The 21,686-nt window shown below is 37.8% G+C and overlaps 1 protein-coding gene across 1 annotated transcript in view; it reads left to right on the forward strand.

Moving 5' to 3' along the window:
• Window positions 1-21,686, forward strand: part of PTPRZ1 (protein tyrosine phosphatase receptor type Z1) — a 118,544-nt gene that overhangs the window by 64,413 nt on the left and 32,445 nt on the right. The window contains 6 exon segments of the mRNA XM_042468581.1: window positions 1,069-1,219; window positions 4,627-4,811; window positions 7,040-7,166; window positions 14,344-14,378; window positions 16,787-19,162; window positions 19,164-20,322. Coding sequence (XP_042324515.1) covers window positions 1,069-1,219; window positions 4,627-4,811; window positions 7,040-7,166; window positions 14,344-14,378; window positions 16,787-19,162; window positions 19,164-20,322 — 4,033 coding nt within the window.

Genomic DNA, 21,686 nt, shown 5'->3' on the forward strand with positions numbered 1-21,686 from the left:
TATGTATAAAATTACCTTCAGGTATATATAAATGAAGCTACTATTGCTATATAAGCTTTTTCTGATCCATAAATCAATTTTGTGTTTATACCCAAGATTATTTCATTACAAGTGTATCCAATGTATCCAAAATATATGCAAACATGCCATATTTTTAAAAATCCAAAATACTTCTGGTCCCATGTATTTCAGATAAGGAACACTCAACCTATACCATGAGTATGCTGTAGGCTGGTTCTAACACAGTTATGGTAGTCCAATAAACTGAGTTTCATTAAACTGAGCACCCACTCCCTTGTCCACCTGCATGTCAGCTTTGGAACTTCTGATGAGGTTTAAATCAGAAATTCCACATTATAGTTGGAAATCATTATTTCACTACAATTTGCCAGCAAGAATCAATGTCAGATTCTTTTGCATTTGCATGTGTATTACACCAGGTCTTAAAGGTTGAAATGGTATGGCAGTAGCATTTGCAAATCATTCCTCCAAAACAGTGCTGAGCAGGGACATTATGTAGTTTTCTAGAGCAATCTTAAAATGGTGGAAGATTAGCTTTTTCCAACAACAAAAAAGCCACCTGGAATTAGAGCCATGGGATGAGGCTGATTGTGAAGGAAGCAATCTAGATAGTTTGTCTAGAGAGAGGATTAAAAAGGCTAAGGAGCTATATCTCTGTTGAAATAAAAGATGATCTGCAGAAAGGCTAGAACAGGGGTCGGCAACCTACGGCCCGTGGGCCGGATCCATCCTGGTGAGGCCTTGGGACCGGCCCCAGCCCGGTCCTGCCGCCCCCGCCGCAGCTTCCGCGCCACTCCAGGCGCCATTTTGAGTTTGGCCCTCCAGTTGTCTGAGGGACAGCAACCCGGCGCCCTGCTCAAAAAGGTTGCCTACCTCTGGGCTACAAGCATGGAAACTCCAATTTGTAAATGTAAGAGTTGTGATGTAATATCAGATATGTGTGAAATTCAAGTGCAATTTCTCCAACATTCTTGAATTTTCTTCTATTGATGTTAACTATTTCTAAAGGAAAGGCTGTGTCTGATTGCATTAACTGCTTTTTTTCAGCTGACCGTATTTTGCGATGTCCTCACCATGCAACAGTCTGGTTATGTGATGTTAATGGATTACCTGCAAAATAATTTTAGAGAGCAACAGCTTAAGTTTTCTGGCCAGGTGTTTTCCTCTTATACTGGACAAGAAGAAATTCATGAAGCAGGTATTTATTTCTCTACTTAAGTTTACAGATTTGAAAGTTTTGAGCAGGTTGCATGCATTAAGATAAAAAGTTGGAAGATGACTGGGATGCCTAAGAATTTTGAGTGACTAGGGAGGCATATCCACCTGGTTTAAATCTAAATATTCATGATTTTCTGTACCGTCACAGAAAGACTGTCTACAGCAACCATCCAGCAAGAACCCACATGAAACTGAGTATTGACATACAACAGGATCATGTTTCCAAGCAGAGCTCTCACATAAACCAATATTTTTAAGAGAATGTTATTGCATCTCATTTCCACTATTCTTTATAAGCTCCAAAGTGAAATGCTTGCAACACTTCTATTCCTGATGCAGAGATAGCCTACGTCTTTCCATGGATGGACATTCTGTAATTTTCCATCCCATACTTTAAAGAAATACAGACAATGGGAAGCATAGATCACTCTCGCTTCCTGTTCCAAGCACAGAATTCAAATTCTGTGAATAATGCTCTCCATTCCATATGCTGTAGCTGTATGCAGACCTTTCTGTGATATCAACTAGATTGAGAAGGCCCCTGTTTACTATTTAAGTTTCATATTTACACTGGAGACTTTGGATTGCTGGAATAGGAAGCATGATGCATTGTGAGTCAGAGAACAACCCAAAACACAATATACAGAGAGTAATTTCCAATGGAGACAGTTATGGCTTTCTAATAAATACAGTATGCCTGGGAGTCCATTCATGAGTTTTGAGATTTGCCAAATATGTGATCCATATTTTAAAGCCATCCCATTTTCCTTATCAGAAAGAAAATCAATTAGAGCTTGGTGGTACAAACAATGTAGTTTGATAGGGAGTGGAGATCTTTCTCCTACATACAGCATGAAGCTTGGGGGTAGGACTCTGAAGACTAGGGTTCGATTCCCCCACTTGGCTATGGAAACCTGCTGGGTGACCATGGACAAGTCACACTCTCTCAGCCTCAGAGGAAGACAAAGGCAACCCTCTCTGGAGTTTTCTTGACAAATTTCATCAGAGGGGACTTGCCATTACCACCCTGTGTGGCTGAGAGAGTGTGACTTCCCCACAGTCTACCAGTCAGTTTATAAGATCAAACGGGAAATTGAACTCTGATCTTCAGAGTCGTAGCTGAGCACTCAAACCACTACACCACATTGGCTAGTTACTGATAATAATAAATTTAGGGTAAAAATATGCCAATATTTTTGGCCACAACCTTCTTTTTTGAGTCCTACCCACTATTTCCATGTAGTTCCTAAGAACCTTTCTGAAACTGAATTCAGTTGTTAAGCTGAAAGAGATCCCACAACCTTAGTTATGAAAGCTATATGAAAGGGTACTCAGTAAAGCTTATCCCAAGTATATCTGCATAAGATTGCAACCACACCTTAAGATCCATAATTATTAATAGCAGCAGAATGTTGATCTTGAATTCAGTAAGTTTCAGGCTGTAAATATATTCAAGGTAGTTGGTTACCAAGGCAAAAATAATGTTGTTTGATTTCATAGTTATGAAGTTGTAGCTGTAGGTTATGGGTTTTAAAAACATAAATGCTGATTTACCGTTTACTATTTTACTAATATATACTCTAGTAAATGGTGTGTTCCTCCTCAAATTTATATTAGTCCTCCTGGGTATACTTTGTTCTGTTTTATCCCTATATCTTCCCTGTGATGTAGGTGAAATAAAGCTTTATGTAGGTGAAATAAAGCATTGCAAATCTGCTTCCACTTTCTGTCCTCCATTCTGCAATATGTTGAGTACTGCCCTTAAAAAATCAAACTAATTCATTCCGGTGGCAGTGTCACTCTTGTATGACTATAGTCTCCAACACACAAGTATTTTCCAAAATGGAAATATATTAATAATGCAATCCTATACATGTCTCCTCAGAAATAAATCTTTTTGACTCCTAAAGTATTTCTTCCCAGGTTAGTATGTATTGGACTGCAACCTAAAACACTCAAACCTTTTTCCTCTGGATCATTATGAACAGGAAAAGGAAAGCATTAAATGTTCCTTTATACTGAGAATGGTGTGTTCAATTCCATCTGCTTCAGTTTCAAATATTAAACATTATTGGCTCAATATAACACAATTGAGCAAGTTTTGTTTTCCCCAGTGGATATACCTTAGGGTATCAGAGTAATTGCTAAATTTAATAAATGTGTACATAACCTCATTTAGTAAATGGAAACTGACACTGTGATAGGTTTTAGCGTTTTGTTTTGAAAGAGACTTTAAATGGGCCACAAGTTAAATAAGATTGTTTCATTAAATTTTTATTTGCTGTTACTGTGATATAACAGAGAGAAAGGTCTTTGAATTGTCTACTATATCATGCAGTTTTAATGCTGAAAAACAATACTATATAGGCCTTGAGTGCCCTCTTGTGTTATAGAATCAAATTATTAGCTAATGAAAATAAAATCTGTATCCATGTTGTTTCAGTGAAAATTAATTACAGAGATTTTTAGTCAGTGGTTTTTTTAATTGGAGAATTAACAACATGATTACCTATTTGCACCAACATAAATACCTATTTGCTTTCATTTACTTTATTAATAAGACAACCAACAAACAGATGAATACAAGATCTAGAATGCAGTGGAGTGTTGATGTTTTGCAATGACTGTACAAATGAACAGCTCAAAGCTTTTGTCAGGTGTGGGAAACTACCTTTCCCACAATATGGGACTCAAAACAAAATAGCTAAAATAATATAGAGTCCCAAACTTTAACAAGCATTAAACAAACAATCCAATTAAAAGATTAATTTAACACAAAAATATGAACATATGAATATATATTAGCATATATATTAAAAAATGTAGCAAACCCACTGAACATCTCTCTGCCCCAGTCAACTGAAAGTTGAAGGCATGCTTAAGAAGGTCTTTACCTGCTTTCAGCAAGAAAGCAGAGGGAGCCCATCAGGCCTCCCTTTGAGGAGACTTTCATAATCTAGGAACAGCTGCTAAGAAAGTTCTCTCCCATGTTCTCACCAGATGAGCCTCCCAGATGATCCTGGGAGCATGGTGAGCAAGATAATGCAAGAATCAGGCAGGGTTATGTGGCAGATGTAGCTTTCAGATAGTCTGGGTCCTAACCTGTGTCTTGATTGAGTGACTTTCCATTATCCCATACCTGTGGCTCTACAGGCTAAGGTTGCTGGGAGTTGAAGTCCAAAAGCATTTGTATGGTTTAGGGAGGAAAGCAAGCCTGACACTTGATTTGATGATATGTACTCTCCGCTTTCAGCAATGAAGCCTGGAAGAAATCAGGCTTGTCTTATGGTAGTGAGACATTCTGTGAGCTTTTTAAAATTACCACTGTCTCTTCCCTAATTTTTTTCCCCACCTATAATGACTGTGAATTTGTTTTTTGTTTCTAAGTTTGCAGCTTGGAACCAGAAAATGTGCAAGCTGATCCAAAGAACTATACCAGTCTTCTTGTTACTTGGGAAAGGCCGCGAGTTGTGTATGACACAATGATTGAGAGGTTTGCTGTTTTTTACCAACAGTTAGAAGGAGAAGACCAGAAAAAGCATGAATATCTAACAGATGGGTATCAGGACTTGGTAACTGACCACTTTAAAGGTTTTCTACAAAGCAGAGATACTAAATTACTTACAAATACTTATTGTGGGGGACTGAACTTAGTTAATTTGGGGGAAGCTAACAATTATGTTGCTGTGATTCTTGTGTTGCATTGTTCTCTTTGAAATGATTACATTTTAAAAAGCTTTTATTAACTATAGATATTATTTCAGTAGTGTTAGCCAAGTTGTATCCATGACAGGCTCAAATCCAATTGTTAGTACACACTAGAGTCGATCTATTGAATTCGTGGCATTGATATAAGTGTTAACTTACTGTTCAGCAGTAGATTCAATATCACTACTATAGTTGGGTCTAGCAATTGGGTTCAGGTCATAACAGCATAATCACATGGTAAAAATGATAAAAAATATTGCAACAATGCCAGGCATTGTATTTAACTTTATGTTTTATGTATTGTTGTTATCTGCCTTCAAGTTGACTCCAACGTATAGTGACACTATCATAGGGTTTTCTTGGCAAAATTTATTCAGAGGAGGGTTGCCATTTCCTTCCTCTAAGGCTAAGAGTGACTTGACTGGGTGATCCAGTGAGTTTCTGCAGCTGAATTGGGATTTGAGCCCTGGTCTCCAGAGTCCTAGTTCAGCACTCAAACTGCTATATCACACTCGCTCTTTGACTTTAATTGTCCACATGATATTTATATAAGTTGTACAATGAATCCCTCTTATACCAAACCTTGGGGTACACGAGGCATGGTGGTGCTGATATGCACGTGTCTATCCCATTTATATATCTTTAACAGTAAAAGGACTTCATGGGAGAGGAATATTAAACCCTCTTCATTGCAGAGCCTTAACCTCCCCACCCTTATTTACTCCGGCTACCTTTCAGTCTTTCAGCTCTAACACAATAACTGAGCTTAAATGGAGAAAATTAGCTTCAGCCATGGACTGAGGAGAAGTTAAGATCTGTGAGGGTTTAAGATTTAGTTTTCCTCTCTTGTGCATTCCTTCTGCTATTAAAGGATGGTTGCTGAACATTGTACTTTATGTGTGAATGGAGCAAACACGTCAAATGAGAGAATATCCAGCTTCATCTTCGTAGTTTAGTTTAATTTTTGGCATTTCACAAAAATCTAGTTCCATATTTGCTACCCCTATCTACAGCTACCTGCACTTCCCCAGACTTATCTGGAGTAGGGGGTAAGGCATGGGACAGTAGAGAATAGGGCATGGGGGTACTGGATAAGGAAGGATTAACTCCCAAATCACACTTGACCATAAGATGTTAACATGTTAATCTGAAATTAATGGATGCAAAGTTTCTTGTTACTGCTTTTCTTCTGTAGTCCCACTTGCCTCATTCCACATTGTTCAGGAGGGCTCCTTTACCTTCTTGAAAGGCTTCTTAAGGGTTGCAAATGAGGGGGGGGGGGGGGCTGGAAATTTGTCATCTTGTGAGTTTCCTTAAATTAATGCATCTTCACTTGAAACTGTTGGATTTGAATAATAGAATGAGTGGAAATTATCTTTTAAGTGTTCTTTGTGCAAGGGGTTGTTTGTTTGTTTATGCACTTTTGGGTGACCTCCACATGGAGAGACTCATGCTTAAACCTGCATAAATACATTGGGCAGATAGAATGCAATTGAATAAACATGGCTGTGTTAGCAGTCATCCATCCCAATCAAATGATTCTGAGAGTAAATAGCAAGATGAAGACTGGTGTGCTCTGATGCAGTCCAGAGATCACATAAGCAAGAAATGTCTCACTGGGATGTTGAAAGAGCATCACTGCCACAGTGGGATATGCATGCAGATACTGGTGGCTCATAGTCCGGGCACAGAAGACCTCATCCTGCAGAGGCATTCTGCATCCTTTTCCCCTTTGGACCATGGGCTGCTAGCATGTCCAGAGCTTTGCCAACATTGCAATGGATTGAGTATGCGCTATGTACATCTGTGCAGTTTACATAGAGCAATGCATAACAACAGTTATATCCAAAGAAAAAATAGATATGTATTCAACATTTTAATTGCTTTCTACATGCAGTGGTTCTGTTGGTTGTAGAAATACTTTAAAAATGCTTTTTATACCTGGACGTAACCACCACTGTTGACATTAGGACTTGATTTTAACTGTGCTGAAGTACTGCATTGCTTTTTCTCATGAAAAAAGTTGGTATTTTAATAAATATAATAAAACTTTTATAAAATGTAAAGTAATGATTGCTCATTATTATTTTAGGGGGCCATATTGAATAACCTCTTGCCTAATACAAGCTACGTTCTTCAAATAGTTGCTATCTGTGCTAATGGTCTATATGGAAAGTACAGTGATCAAGTGATTGTTGACATGCCTTTGGATGATCCAGGTAAGTTCACAAAGGTAATTTTAGTTGAAACTCCACTAATCAGTCTTTTATTTGCAAACCAGCTGAAAATGCAGTGCAATGAAATTTCAATATCAATATTGTTCATTTGGAATTTGTGCTTTTTTAATTTAACTAGCACAACGAAACTCATACTTTTAAATGTCTACAGTGAGTGTGTTATTGAAAATTAAAATTATAGCCACTCTGGACATTGTTTTGACATCCTGCCACTCATTAATATACATCAATGTATGTAACTGGTGAAGTATAAACTCAAATTTCTGCTTGATCATGAACTAGTTTTGATAATCTGTTTATTTTGTGAGGAGATATGAGATAAACATTACTAAATTATTTTATGGTAAAAGGTACAGTAAACTATTAGAAACAATTACCAAATATGATTCTATTGATTTTGAAATCTCATTGCATGGTGCTACTTTTAAAATGCGATTTCAGTGCAAATGTGGTGATGGAATTCCCTGCTTCTTAATGTTGGACTGCAACAATCAAAACAACTAACAATTACATTTTTTAAAATTGAAAAGCTCTGTTTTCTTTCCTTTTTATGAAATACATAATATTAGTTATTTGGCTGATTTCCTTTCATCATCATGATCTAATATTATGGTTTGTACCTACTGAACTGTAAAATACTTAATTTGAAGTAATTGTTGTTAGTACAGGTGCCATTATTTCTCAGTGTACACTCAGTTGGGAGTAAATCTCCTTAAACAAACATATTGCTAAGTAATCAAGATTATATTATAAATCATATCTTTCTTTATTAAAATTAGAACAGTTGCAAAGGTATAAATATTGCTTAATACAGAGGTACCCAGGTTCTTTTCTTACTCCTTGTTTTCATGAGTCTTTACTCATGGTATGATAGTCTAATATTCTTGCCTTCCTACTCTCTGTGTGTATGATATTTGTTGCTCCCAGGATGGAAGTTAGCTTTACCCAGTAATCTGTATTTTCAAAAACACTACACAGGTTAAAGAACTTCTGGAGTAGGCTGTGATATACTGGCAGTGCAATACAAAACAGTAATACTGGATGTATGAAGTCATTATGTACACCAAAGCTTAGAAATTATTTGTTAAAATGTAGCATAACTTTTAAATATATATATATATCACCATAATTATGCATGACACTTTGTAGAGTACAAATGGACAGGTACCTTCTCTGAGGAGCTTGCAATCTAGAGTTTTACTTGGGGAAAGAAAAGAAGAAGCGAAGGGAAGTAGATAGAAATAGGGCTTGGAAACAAAGGATTGTACCAAAGGTGTTTGTAACCCAACCTCCCCACTCTAGTTTAATGTATCACTTATTTTTTATGATTAAAAGCATACAGTTGTAAAAAATTTATTGAACTTCAAAGTATTTTTTCTTGAATGTCTTCTCAGAAGAAGGATGTGTTTTGATGTTCCATCATTATTGCTTTTTTGTGACTATAGTGAAGTCTCTTCACATTTGTTTACATCTTCAGAATTAAAGAAAGATATTCAGTCATCTCTTTTGTCTGCATTCAAAGAAGACCCCCCCCTTTATACTGTGAGCAAACATTGATTTTTTTTCATTAGTAATTATTGAGATATTAGCTTGCTTAATAGATCTGCAGATCCTAAAACTTAGAGTAGATTCACTGCCTGTCTGCATTGGAGCCATCAGCTACCATTAGTGTAATGTAATTGTCATTGGTCCTGTATGCATGGGCCAAAAGGCCTGTGATTCCCCAGGCTCCCATCATCCTATTTGGATAATGCAGGGCATTAGCCCCAGGCTGGGATTCACCTGTGTAGATGCTGATCTGGCAGTTCTGGACCAATCCTGGCCCAAAGAGGCCTTAGCCTAGAGCACAAGAATTCACTGTTTGCCAAGGAGTTTCCCGGACACTTTGTGGTGACAGTTGGCACACCGCACAGCCCAACACACCCTGTATTTGCTTCCGCCATTGTGTCTTCTCAGAAGATCCCATCATGGCCCGTGCTGTTGGACAGGGCTGCTTGGTCATGTGGTGGTTGCTAGGTGCCATGTTTCTGCCATTTCTGGCCATGACAGAGGCCTTTTGAGCAAATGTGATGGTGGAGGCAGGTACATGGTGTATGGCGGTAGTGGTACACAGTGTGTGGGCTTGGAAACACCCACCTGTCACCCATGCTGGCCCATGGACTGACCCAGCTCAGAGCCTGGGGCAGGATAGCACAGGCTTGGCCCATGCTGTAGCCAGAAGTAGTCAGTCTTCTCATTTTTGCAAATAAATTTACAGAGTAGGGGAAACCAGAACTGCTAATTTCTTAAGTGAACTGCTGGAGAGTGGCCCTATTTTATATCTGTCTCACTGCAGCCTGGTGGAACAGCTACTGGAAGTCATTGCAGGAGAGGCAATGTCTGATGAAGTTGGCTTTTCAGCATGGCTGATGTCAGCTTTGCTTCCTTCCTTTGTTCCTACTACAGTCTCATTCAGTGGTTGTAAATAGATGACCAGAACATGGAAGTAATATCTACTTGCATCTGATGGTCAAGATTATGTTGGAGTAATGCACATGTGTACATTCCCATACACATGCAGTTGATCTTTTTTGTTCATTGTGCAATAGGTATTTTCAGTTCATGACTGAGTTAATTCAGTTCCACAAATAAAGCAATTTCACAAGAATTCTAGCGAAGCATTAGACAAAGTTTCTGGATGCACTGTGACGTCAAGATCTTCGAGGATCTCTGGCTTATCCCTGGAGAGTCCTGAGGGATGTCTCATCACCATGTGTCCATCAATAGGCACATATCTGGACACTTCACCAGCACCATTCGCCCTGTGAACCACCAGCAAGTTAATTGCTATATTAAAAGAGGGAGTACAGCAAGGTTTTGGTTGTTGTGTGAGTGTGGAAGAGAATTCTGACCTCCACAACTGCTGAAAAAAGACATATGTAGTTGTAGTCAGGGCTTAGCCGTCGTATGTCATGAACAGGATACTAGTCATTAGAAGCTGATATACTGAAACAGTACATTTAATACAGAAATAAAGAGTAGCTTTCTTATTTTTTTAAAAAAAACACAGGAACTTTATATTTATTCTGAATAGTTCATTCCTATGTCCTGTGTGCATGCATTCCAGAACAATCTCCACTGCTGCCAAACACACATTGTTGTTCAGTACTGAAATATTTTAGAGGTTCCTTTCCCTTAATGCTGTGTATACCTGCTAGCCCAAGAGTCCTTCCCACTCTGGCCCATCATTTAAATCAATATCAAATTTCTTTCTCTTCCCTTCTTAAAAGATACCTACCTATCAAGTGGCTAGGTGACCTATATGCCACCTCTTGGTTACATTTACAAACTATTATAATGAAGCAATTAGAATATGTATTTGTTTAATGACTGTTACCTACTTTCTGACCATCTGTGTCAGTTCAAAATATGAGTTAGAGCTATGACTTCCAGTTTGGAAGACTGTCAATGGTTTATAAGAGCTCTGTAGGTCAGTTGCAACACCAGACTGTACACAGTAGGCCAGAGAGCTGAATACTTCATGAGAATACAAACTCCAGGATTCCATGGAATGCTGTCATGACAATTAAAGTGGACTTTATTGATGTGTGTCTCCAAGTTGTTTCCAGATTTATGGCAACCCTGAGGTGACCCTATTATTGAGTTTTCTGGGGCTGAGAGTGTGTAACTTGCCCAAGGTCACCCAGTGGTTGAGTGGGGAGTTGAACCCTGGTCTCCAGAGTTCTTCTCCACTACCTCCTACTATAATTGTCTAGTGGGAACATGCTCTAGGTTTTGGAAACAGTCAAATGCAAAAAGGTTCTTTTCACAGGACAAAACAGACAAGAGAAAGGTAATCCTACTGATTTTCCCCCAGAATTATTGGCAGAGTACACATGCTTTTTTAAATGGGCATAAATGTAGATGCAATCGAGTGTATTAATAACAACACTATATCTTTCCAAAGTAAACAATGTATAAATATAAATGGGAAATTGCTGATTCATTTGTAGATTTTCATTAATGAGGTTTTTTTTTAAAAAAAAAAAACAATCACTAATCATCTGTAGGAAGGATTTCTTCTGCCTGAAGTGTGCTAAACTGAGTGCTGCCAAAAGAGGGGATAGGGTGGGGCTAGAAATGAAGAAAAGCCAAATCAAAAGGATTTGAGGCCAATGTTCTCTTTTATACTTGTGACGATCATGCTTCTTTTTGATTAAAAGAGATGTTGTTTGAAATGTCTTCTGAAATATATATTATGGATCTACAATGTTAAGTGTTTCCATGAGCATCTTAAATTTTTATTACAAACAATTGAGAAGCCAGGGAATATCATCACTATTTTATATCTAGCCTCCTAAACTTCTGAAAATAACAGGTAAGACTTTTTTTAAAAAAAATTGATTATATTCTATATGTGGTTATGCGTCTGCTTCTGAATTGCTTTATTACGTGTTTAGATATTTCCAGATCAGGCTCTTGTTGTGCAATCCTCTGCCTTATTCACACAGTTTCATCAGGATTGTGTTGTTAATCCTTCCATGTTTTTACCTCATTACTTCTGTGATAAATAGGGATAAATGGGGTCCCCCATTTATCTGAGGACTCTCCCAGACAACAAAGGGTTAAATATTGGGGGGAAGGTGCATTCTAATGAGGGTTTACATCACAGCTGATAAGATGATGACTGACCAAAAAGATGGGGGAGCTGGGACAGAAACGCGAACTTTCGAGATCCTTCTATGGAAAGATTTTTAAAAAGGCTTCTTGCACCATGAGGCTTGAGCCCTCTTTTGTCTACCTTGGGCTGTGTACCCTGGGGCAGATCTTAAGGAGCTAGTAGAGCTGGATAATGGGCATCCAGGCTCCTAGCGGTCCAGAAACATCAAGGACTACGAATCCCAGCTGACTGTAAGTAGTTAGGAACATGTGCTAGCTAGTGGTATTAATTTTTGTTTATTTTTCTGGCTTAGTTGAAATGACTATTCTGTAACTTACATTTCTGTATGCCTGTAGGACAAGGGGTCCTACATGTAATTATATCATTTGCTCTAGAATTCGTTAGGCCCCATACAGACACCCCAAAATAAAGCTGCTTCGCGTCACTTTGGAGGTATGCTGTTTAAATTATGCATGTTTCCTAGGAGTCCGGAAGCCATGCCAAAGCCACGCTTCAGTCCTAAGTTGCTTTGGCATGGCTTCCAGACTCTTTGGACATATGCATCATTTAAACAGCATACCTCCATAGTGAGCCGAAGCAGCTTTATTTTGGCCTGTCTGTATGGGCTCACATTTAGAATAAAGCTTTTCTTTAAAGTACCTTGCCTCTCACACTCCTTTTCATGCACCTTTGGCTTGGTTAGTTCTTGCCTGGGTTGGCAAGGGAAAGGAACTCTATAAATCACTTAGCAACGTCCTGATGCGTTGCTAAGGGAATTCAGACCAATTCGTCAGGTGGTGGCAGCTACTGGAAAAAGGGAGGTCTAGGGATCCCCTCCAGCTCAGCAGGAGTGGAAAGGGGATTCCGAGGACTTTCAATGATGACTTCTGTGGGCAAAGAGTCATATTAGAGTAGCAGCATTTGGCTCTGAAACCATAACTTCCATAAACCATAACCATAACAGAAATCATAACTTCCATTTATTTTGTTCCCACAAAAAATGGGAGACAAAATAGCTGCACTATTTATTTGTTTGTTTGTTTGTTTATTTATATACTTGGATTGACAGATGTAGGAGCTATCTGTATGGAAGCATCTTTCCATACACAGTTTTTAAGCAGAGGAAGCATCTTTCTGTGTATACATTTTTTAAAGCAAAAGTACATGAAGTATTACCCTAAAACCAAGTCGGCCTCCTCCCTCCCAATACCCTGCACAGAAGCACAATCTGCTTTTTAAATAGGTTGCAAGACCCATGTAAACTGTTCAACATATTTTTTTAAAAAACCAGTAACTCAAAACCAACCATTTTCATGTTTGTTTTTGTTTATTTTGTTTGTTTGTTTTCCTAACATCATTCCTTTACATAAAAGTAGCCAAGGTCATAGCACAGGTAAAACTGAAAGAACATCTACCACAGTGTCATTGGATAGTATTAATCTGTGGTTTGTACATGTTTACTTTCTACCTATCCATTTATAAAACAACATTTAGGTCAGCTGATAAGAAAATTATTAAAAACAATAGGCAAAAAATCCAAACAAATAATATCTAGAGACTTTAACATGTAACTATATCCGAAGAGAGAAGCGGGAAATATAAATAAATTATTATTATTATTATTATTATTATTATTATTATTACTACTACATACACCAATGCTTCACTAGTATAGTGAATAAGTAGAAATACTCTCAGTTTGGCAAGTCAATTTCCTGCCAGAAAATGAAAGTCTTCACAATGGGATGATGGGCCATCAGAGAGAAGCAAGATCAGCCTGCTAAATAGAGAGCCCCAAAGTCTGTGTTTAACCATTTCCTAGATTTCTCTTAACACACATACATACAAACATTCTCCCAAAGACCTGCTCTTGGCTATGTAGTATAGAGAAAGGTGAGTACATATATTGCTCATGTCTTAACTTCCTTCTACAGCTAGTAATAATGGCAGTGGGAGTTAAAGAAGCTGCATGCAGGAAAACTTCCTTTAGGTCAGTGTTACAGCTGCAATTTCCTCCATCAGACCCAAGTTTCTTATAAGCAAAGAAAAACATGCCAGGAAACCTGTGACAGTTTTCCTGTGTCCCATATCATTTGGTATTTAACACTCATACCCATCCATCCTTTATTATGAGATACTGATTAAATAATATCACAGAATGGTGATCATATAGGTGTCTTGCTGATGAACAGTGTGTTTTTTCCTGTCCTTCAAATCATTATGCTACCACTGCTTTTCCTTTCTGAAAAATGCCTCAAATTAACATTTCTCTCAAATGAAAATCCCAAAAATAACCTTGTCTAAAACCAAAGCATAAAATCATATTAAGTAATCCACCACAAGCTGTAATGCAGGGTTTGTGCCTTGTGGACAGGTTTTAAATGCTTAGAATAAACACTTATATTTATATTAGAGAAAGAATGGTTTTATGGAATTTATTATGATATACCTTAGAAAAATGATGCCTCTGTGAGATTAAAATGTTAGTTTATATAGTGCATTTTTTATTTTATTTTATAGAAATTGACTTTCCTGGAATGCCTGAAGATTACGAGGTATTGTATCAGCATATACTTCATTTGTACCAGTATAACACATGCTCCTGGAGTTTAACAGAATATTCAGTGTGTACCTTTTGGTTTTTAAACATAAATTAAATAATATATTATATTTCCAGGTGCTGCAATCACAAGGCTGGCTTGGCCCTCAGTTTTCTTTTTTTTTTTTTTTAAGTAAAAAAAATCACACTGAGGAATTTAAAAACTAATTTTAAGCATATATGAGCTACTTCTTATCACAATTTGCTTCAGACAGATGTAAGAATGCTAAAGCAGCATACTTGAATGAAACCATTATAGAGGATGCATGGCTCTAGTACTGTATTTCCTACTATCCAAATTCCCATACTCTGCTCTGCTTCATTACCTAACATTTCCAGAGTTTTGGAAACTTTGATTGCAGCACTATCATGTCACATATTTTACACGAATAGCCATTAACAAGGAAGAGAAGAAGATGCACAGAGCTGGAGTTTTCCATATATTCTCTTAACATGTCACTGTCTGAAATTATATTTGTTCCGTAGTTTTTCAGTGACATGAGTCCATTTAGATAAAAATGACAGGTGTCACTGAAAGGGCTTTCTGTTTTTTCAAAAGGCCTTAATATCGTTAACATAATTTTGTATCTAGTTGCAGTGTTGTACCATTGTGTCCATACTCATACACAAATGCTTCATTTGCCTGAATAGCAGAGACATACTGTTTTGAAAGCTTAGATGGGACATTAACATGCCTTCAGATGTCCCAGTTTGATGTGGACAGTTCCAATTTATCCTCTGTCCTCCCAATTTTTTCACTTCTTGTTGTTATTTGTTGTCATATAAGTCTCAAAATTGGGACTCAAAGCAGCTCATAATTTAAAAGAACAATAAAATTAAAAATATACAAAAATTAAAATATTACAGTATTAAAATAAATCATAAAATAAAAAATAAAATGCAATTTAAAAAGATAAAAGGTCTTAAAAATAATTGTTAAAATGTTATAGCACCTTCAAACCTGTTATTTAAAGTCTTTCTGTAATAAAACCCTGTATAAAAAAGGTTTTAGCTTGCCAACAAATGGACAACAAGGAGGGGGCCTCCCTGGGAAGGGAGTTTCAGAATCAAGGGGCAGCCACCAAGGAACACTCTGGTGTTCCCACCAAACATGTTACGATGATGGTAGAACTGAGAGAAGGGCCTCTCCTAATGATCTCAGATTCAGGAAGATTCAGACTGCCAAACAGCCTGGACCTGAGCCATATAGGGCTTTATTAATCATAACCAGCCCTTTGAATTGTCCCCGGGAACAAACTGGCAGCCAGTTGAGATGTTTCAACAGTGGTTTTGTGTGGTCTCTGTAACCTGCCTCAATTAACAGTCTCTGTGAACATATCTGGACCTACGTGTGTGTGTGGGGGGGGGATTACTTTTTTGGATTACAGGTCCAAGAATGCCACAGCCAGTATGGCCAGAGTTCATTATGTTTTATGATAAAGAAAACTTAAAATCAGTAAAGTGCTTCATCTCTCTTAATTTGGCCCTGCCTAGGTTCTCCAGCATTGAACATATATCAACAGTGGTGTGTACCACTGCATACAGAAGTAGTATTGGGGATACTGAAGAATTAAAATTATGACAATTTATGTGTAATATAGTTTGACATGGATGTTACAAATTTTTTAAACATAACCGTGATACATAAGAAGTTGAGACAAATTGCTATATAATACATATTATTAATTTGCTGTTAATTTTTAAAAGATACATTTTCTATTTGAATTGCTATTTTCCTGCAATAGTTTATGGAAGTTTTTTGTGGATTTTTCAGGCTATGTGGCCATGTTCTAGAAGAGTTTCTTCCTGATGTTTCGCCAGCATCTGTTGCTGGCATCTTCAGAGGATGCTTGCCTGGAAAGGAGTTGGTATATATACAGTATACTGTGTGACCTGGGAAGGCAGGAGTGATTTGCATGTGGATTGTTCTGTTGCTAATATCAGGCCTCAGGGTAGGAGGGTCTGCAAAAGAGGATTAGTGTCTGCTTGATTAGTGCTCATTTTCTGTTGGGAGACCCCTGACCCTGAGAGATTTCTCATTTGCATTTATTGAGTCTTCATCTTGCTATTTTTCATGACCGGTAGCCTAACCTTGTTTACTTTAAGAGTTTCAGGAAGAAACTCTTCTAGAACATGGCCACATAGCCCGAAAACCCCACAAAAAACTATGGATGCTGGCCATTGAAAGCCTTCAACTTTGCATTTATGGAAGTTTTTCTGCCATAATTTCTGCTATAACATAAGGGAATTTTACCACCATTATTTATCAGAGATGTTGTGTGTTAGAATAATGGGTCTTCATTTTTTAGATATTGTCTGCAAGGGCCTTGATAATGTTTTCTGTATGTTTTGTTGTTTTCAAAGGAGGAAGATGAACTGGAAGAGGCAAGAGCAGGGATGGGTGAAGAAGCTGCAGTAATTTCCAGCGCTGATAGTGTGACAAACCAAATACGGAAAAAAGAATTCCAGTTTACTACATCTAGCTACAGTCAGGAGAGAATGAGTACAAAACTCAATGAAGCAGGAACACACAGATATTTAACAAAAGAGGAAGATTCTCATGGAAACAATGACCAGTCCAAAACAATTTTTCATCCAACTTCTCAGCCTATTACTGAAGTATCAAAGAAAGAAGAGGATGATTCTGTTGAATCTCAAACAGCAACTGCAGCTCTTTTTCCACCAAACAGCTCCAGCAAAGGTAATGAGGAAGAATATGCACATGTTATTTCTGACACTGCAATAAGAGCATCTGCTGCTGATGATACTGAAGATGACATAGAGGTGTCTGCTTTTAAACCTGACCCAGACACCGACAACGCTTGGAGTTCAGTTCACACTACCTCTCCTCCATGGTTAGTTACTGTGGAGACAGCCCAAGAAAGCATCTTTAGTTCAGGAAGCCCAGACAAAATACGTGATGATCTCTCTCAAAACTATATTAAAATTCTGTCAGAAGATGTAACACCTCCAAGCACTGAAGATTTTGCAGATAAAGTGCTTGCAGCCAATGGAAATTTGTGGTATCACAATGGCACAAATGCTACTTCAGATCCATTGGATAGTAAGCAGCTTTTTCACATTAGTTCCCCAAATCCTACAACAGTTCCTTATCCTGGTGGTCCACTGGTGTCACAAGATTCTTCAGCTGTGGATATAGAATTGCCACATTCTTCTACCTTTGCTTTCTCCCCTACTGAGTTGTCATCTTACTCTGATGCTTCAAATTCTGAAGAACATGGCTCTGCTTCTTCTGCCAATGAGGTACTTTCTCAGACAACACAACCAGTATATAATGGTGAGATACCACTTCAACCTTCCTACAGTAGTGAAGTGTTTCCTCTAGTCACCCCTTTATTGTCTGATGCTGAGATGCTGAACACTTTCCCTGCTGCATCAAGTAGTGATGTGACCTTGCATGCTACGCCTGTATTTCCCAGTGTTGGTGTGTCATTTGAATCCACCTTGTCTTCCTATGGTGATGTACCTTTGCTTCCATTTTCCTCTGCTTCCTCCAGTAGTAAAGTGTTTCACCATCTGTATATGGTTTCACAAACATTTCCACAAGCTATTCCAGCTGTTGAGAATGATAAGGTATCCCTGCATGTTCCTTTGACATTGGCAGAGGGTGGCATACTAATGCAGTCAAGCCTTCCTCAGTTTTCTGATGTGACATCACATCAGACTGTCGGTGCAGCTTCAGAGACATTGATATTTGGTCACGATAGAACTCACTTGTTGTCTCAAGTTGAACCATCCAGCAGTGGTTTAAACATGCATGCACTGTCTACGGTGTCTGAACTTACTTATGCTTTATCTAGTAATGTGGGCTCTCTCGAAACAGTTGCTGCTTCCTATTATCCTTCAGAATTTGTGCATGAGTCTGTTGGCACATTTCACCAAGGTCCATTATTTAGCAGCTATAGCAATGTGCTAATGCATAAACCTTCTGCAATCTCGCAAGCTGATACTTTGCTGCAGCCTACTAGCTCTCTTTCTAGTGAAATGGATTGGTCTGAAGCATATTCTGGTAGTGAGTCCCTTTTGCCTGGCACAGATATTTTGTCAATGCTTAAAGCTTCTTCGCGAGATCCTTCAGGTGACTTGATAAGCAGCACACGTGGGTTCACTGGTGATATTGAGATGCCACCAAAAAATGGTGTAATAGAGGGATATGACAAAGAACTGCAAATTTCTTCTTTCAGTGAAATGGCTTCTCTTGCTGAAATTGAAATGACTGAACTTGCAACAGTCTCTGATGATGAGATTACTAACCAGGATGCAACTTTACAAGAAGTACTCATTACTGTTTCTAGTGCAAAGGGGGTCCTTCCAGTATCTGTTGCTTTTCCTGCTACTAAAGTATTTGATGATGATGCTAGTAAACTCTCAGAAAGTCACATTCCCATTCAGCCTTTGCATGTTACAATGCCAGCCTCTGATGACACTTTGCTTAAGCCTCTGCTTAGTGCAGTCTCACAGCCAGCTTCTCTTACCCCTGCTTCTAGCAAAATATTGCATCCTTCCACCCAGCAGTATTTTTATGAGGCTTCAGCTACATTAAGTAATAATACATTGCTGCAAACTTCCTTTCAGTCTTCTGATGATGGTCCACAGCTTAGATCATCTGTAACTGATCATAGTGATCCAATATTAACTGAAAAAAACAAGAGTCCTAATAATGGTAGTTCTGTATTTGACCAAATATTGAACCAAATGGCACTAGATTCTTCTGGAAATAAAAAAAATCTTGCATTCCACATCAGCACCATCAGCTGTAAATACATCATATACTACAAGTAGCCTCACAAATTTGCAAGGAAGTTTAACTGTTGCCTATATAAATGATGAATACAGTTTGCCCAGATTGCTTAACAGTGAAGAGATACACCAGGATGCTCCCTCACTGTACACTAGTGATGTGTCAAATCAGTCAACCAGAGTAGAAAATAAAGGTGCTTTTTCTTTCAAAGTGGTGAACACAATGGCTATCCCTATCTTGCAAACTGATACATTACCAAATACAGCTGCAACTGCTAATAGTCATAGTCTTCCAAATGTTTCTGAACAGGATGTATTTCCCACTCTTTCTGCAAGTACGAATATTGTTGATAGTACAGTTCCTGTGCCTGAAATAATTTCTGATTCTGTTCAGCATACCTTTACAAGTACACCAGATATGCACATTTCTGCTACAGCTGATTCTTCTAGCACCAAAGGCAGTAAAATTTTAAAAACTTTATTATTCCCAACTAAAGTAACCACTGAGCTATCCACAACAGCCACTTCTGTTACTGATTTGTGGTCCTCTATTGTTGATGAAGATTACGATGAGTATGATAGTGGCTTACCTGTAAACAATTGTCACACATGCCTTTCCCATAGAGAGACTCAGGAAGAGCTAGATGAGCCCGATACACAGGCAAACAGTATAAACAACCAGTATAGCCTAATTACAAATTCACATTTTGAAACATCTGAAGAAAAAGAGAAGAAAACCGTAACTGCTTTATCACATCATACAGTAACCAATGAGATGGATCAGCTGAAATACACATCAGTCCCAGCTGTGGCTTCAAACACAAAAACTAAGAAACACAGCAATCCAACTGTATTGAATAACCAAATCCAGACTGTTAGAGGTCCATTGAAAAAGACACCAGAATCTAAATCATGGGCAGTTTTTACAAGTGATGAAGAGAGTGGTTCAGGTCAAAGTACCTCAGATAGTATTAATGATAATGAGACTTCAACAGATTTCAGTTTTTCTGATGTTAATGATCGTGACTCTGATGGGGTAGTTGGAGCAGGTAACTCAGGATTAATCTCTGGATCACAACAGTCATCAGTAGCATCCAGCAGTAGTGGTCACTCATCAGTATTCAACATTTCTGAGGCAGGTTAGTTATGGCCATATATTGTTCAACTGCTTAACAGTAGCATCTTCTGCTGTACGTGGGAAGGTAATACAGTGGGCCCTTAGTATCCATTTGGGTTTGGTTCCAGGACCCCTGTGAATACCAAAATCCATGGATGGTCAAGTCCCATTATTTACAATGGCATAGTAAAAATGGAGAATCTGTACCTCAGCAATGTGAACTGTAGGAACTAGCACATTTAATTCAGTGACAAGGATGCTATAATAGGGAAAAGGAGGAAAACTGTCGTTTCTTATCTATGTAGCACCATATTTGAATCTGCTTGTTAGTTTTAAACAATGGAGTATGCTCTCAGTTATGAAACAATTGAAAGTACTCTTCGCAGTCTAAAAATGCATTTATATGCATTCACCCTTAATTCTCATGATGTTTGTCTCTTTTCTAAAGGTACATCCTATAGTCCAGGCAGAGGGAGTTCATCCCACCTTTTTGGGATCTTGTCCCTCCCCCGCTTGGACTATGTGCAACTTGGATCTTAGATGTTTCCAGCCCTCAGGCCTAGGACATAACTACAGTTAGCTTGAGAGTCAACCTTTTCTTAGGAGTCTTTCTTACTGAGTTTAATGAGATTTACACATGAGCATGAACTATGCATGAACAGTGCATAGAATTGCATTATTCAATATACTGCTCTTAAACTTACAATAGTTAAAGCAGCAATATCAAATATACTTAATATCTAAAAACATTTCCACTTGGCTGCTATCTGTGTTCTGAAGGTTTAGTTTTGCCTCATTACTATTTTTAATTATGTTTTATTGTATATTTTTTAAATAAGGGGAAAGTTATTTCCTCATAAATGAACCCTAATCTCAGAGCAATATCTTTTCAGTTTTATTATGTTTTATTCAACTACCATTATTATTATTATTATTATTATTATTATTATTATTATTATTATCATCATCCATATCATAACATAGTGATTGTAATATTTTTCCTTCTGTGGATTTGAGAAATGTGAAAAAAAATTGAATTTGTGAAATTCTAAGTATGTTTACCTTACTGTATATTCATTTCAACTCATATCAGTAGTTTTGTTTGTCCTGTTGTATACCAACTAATGTGAATGGGTGGAGAATTGACAACTTCAGCTATAAACATATTGGTTGCATATTGATTTAACTACTGTTTCTTTCCCCCAGGAACCCTAGAAATGGTAATTTGGAGAAAGTAAGAAGTGTTGCCATTATACAGAAATACAATTCCCCCCAAGTGCTCCAGGGAAAGACATTGGAGGGTATTTTGATTGTATCCTGTATCAGTAACTAGGTAACTTCTCCTGGCCTGATCACCCCAAAATTGACAGAAATCCATCTTTTCCC

This window comes from Sceloporus undulatus, chromosome 5 (genome assembly GCF_019175285.1).
Source record: "Sceloporus undulatus isolate JIND9_A2432 ecotype Alabama chromosome 5, SceUnd_v1.1, whole genome shotgun sequence".
Lineage (NCBI taxonomy): Eukaryota > Metazoa > Chordata > Lepidosauria > Squamata > Phrynosomatidae > Sceloporus > Sceloporus undulatus.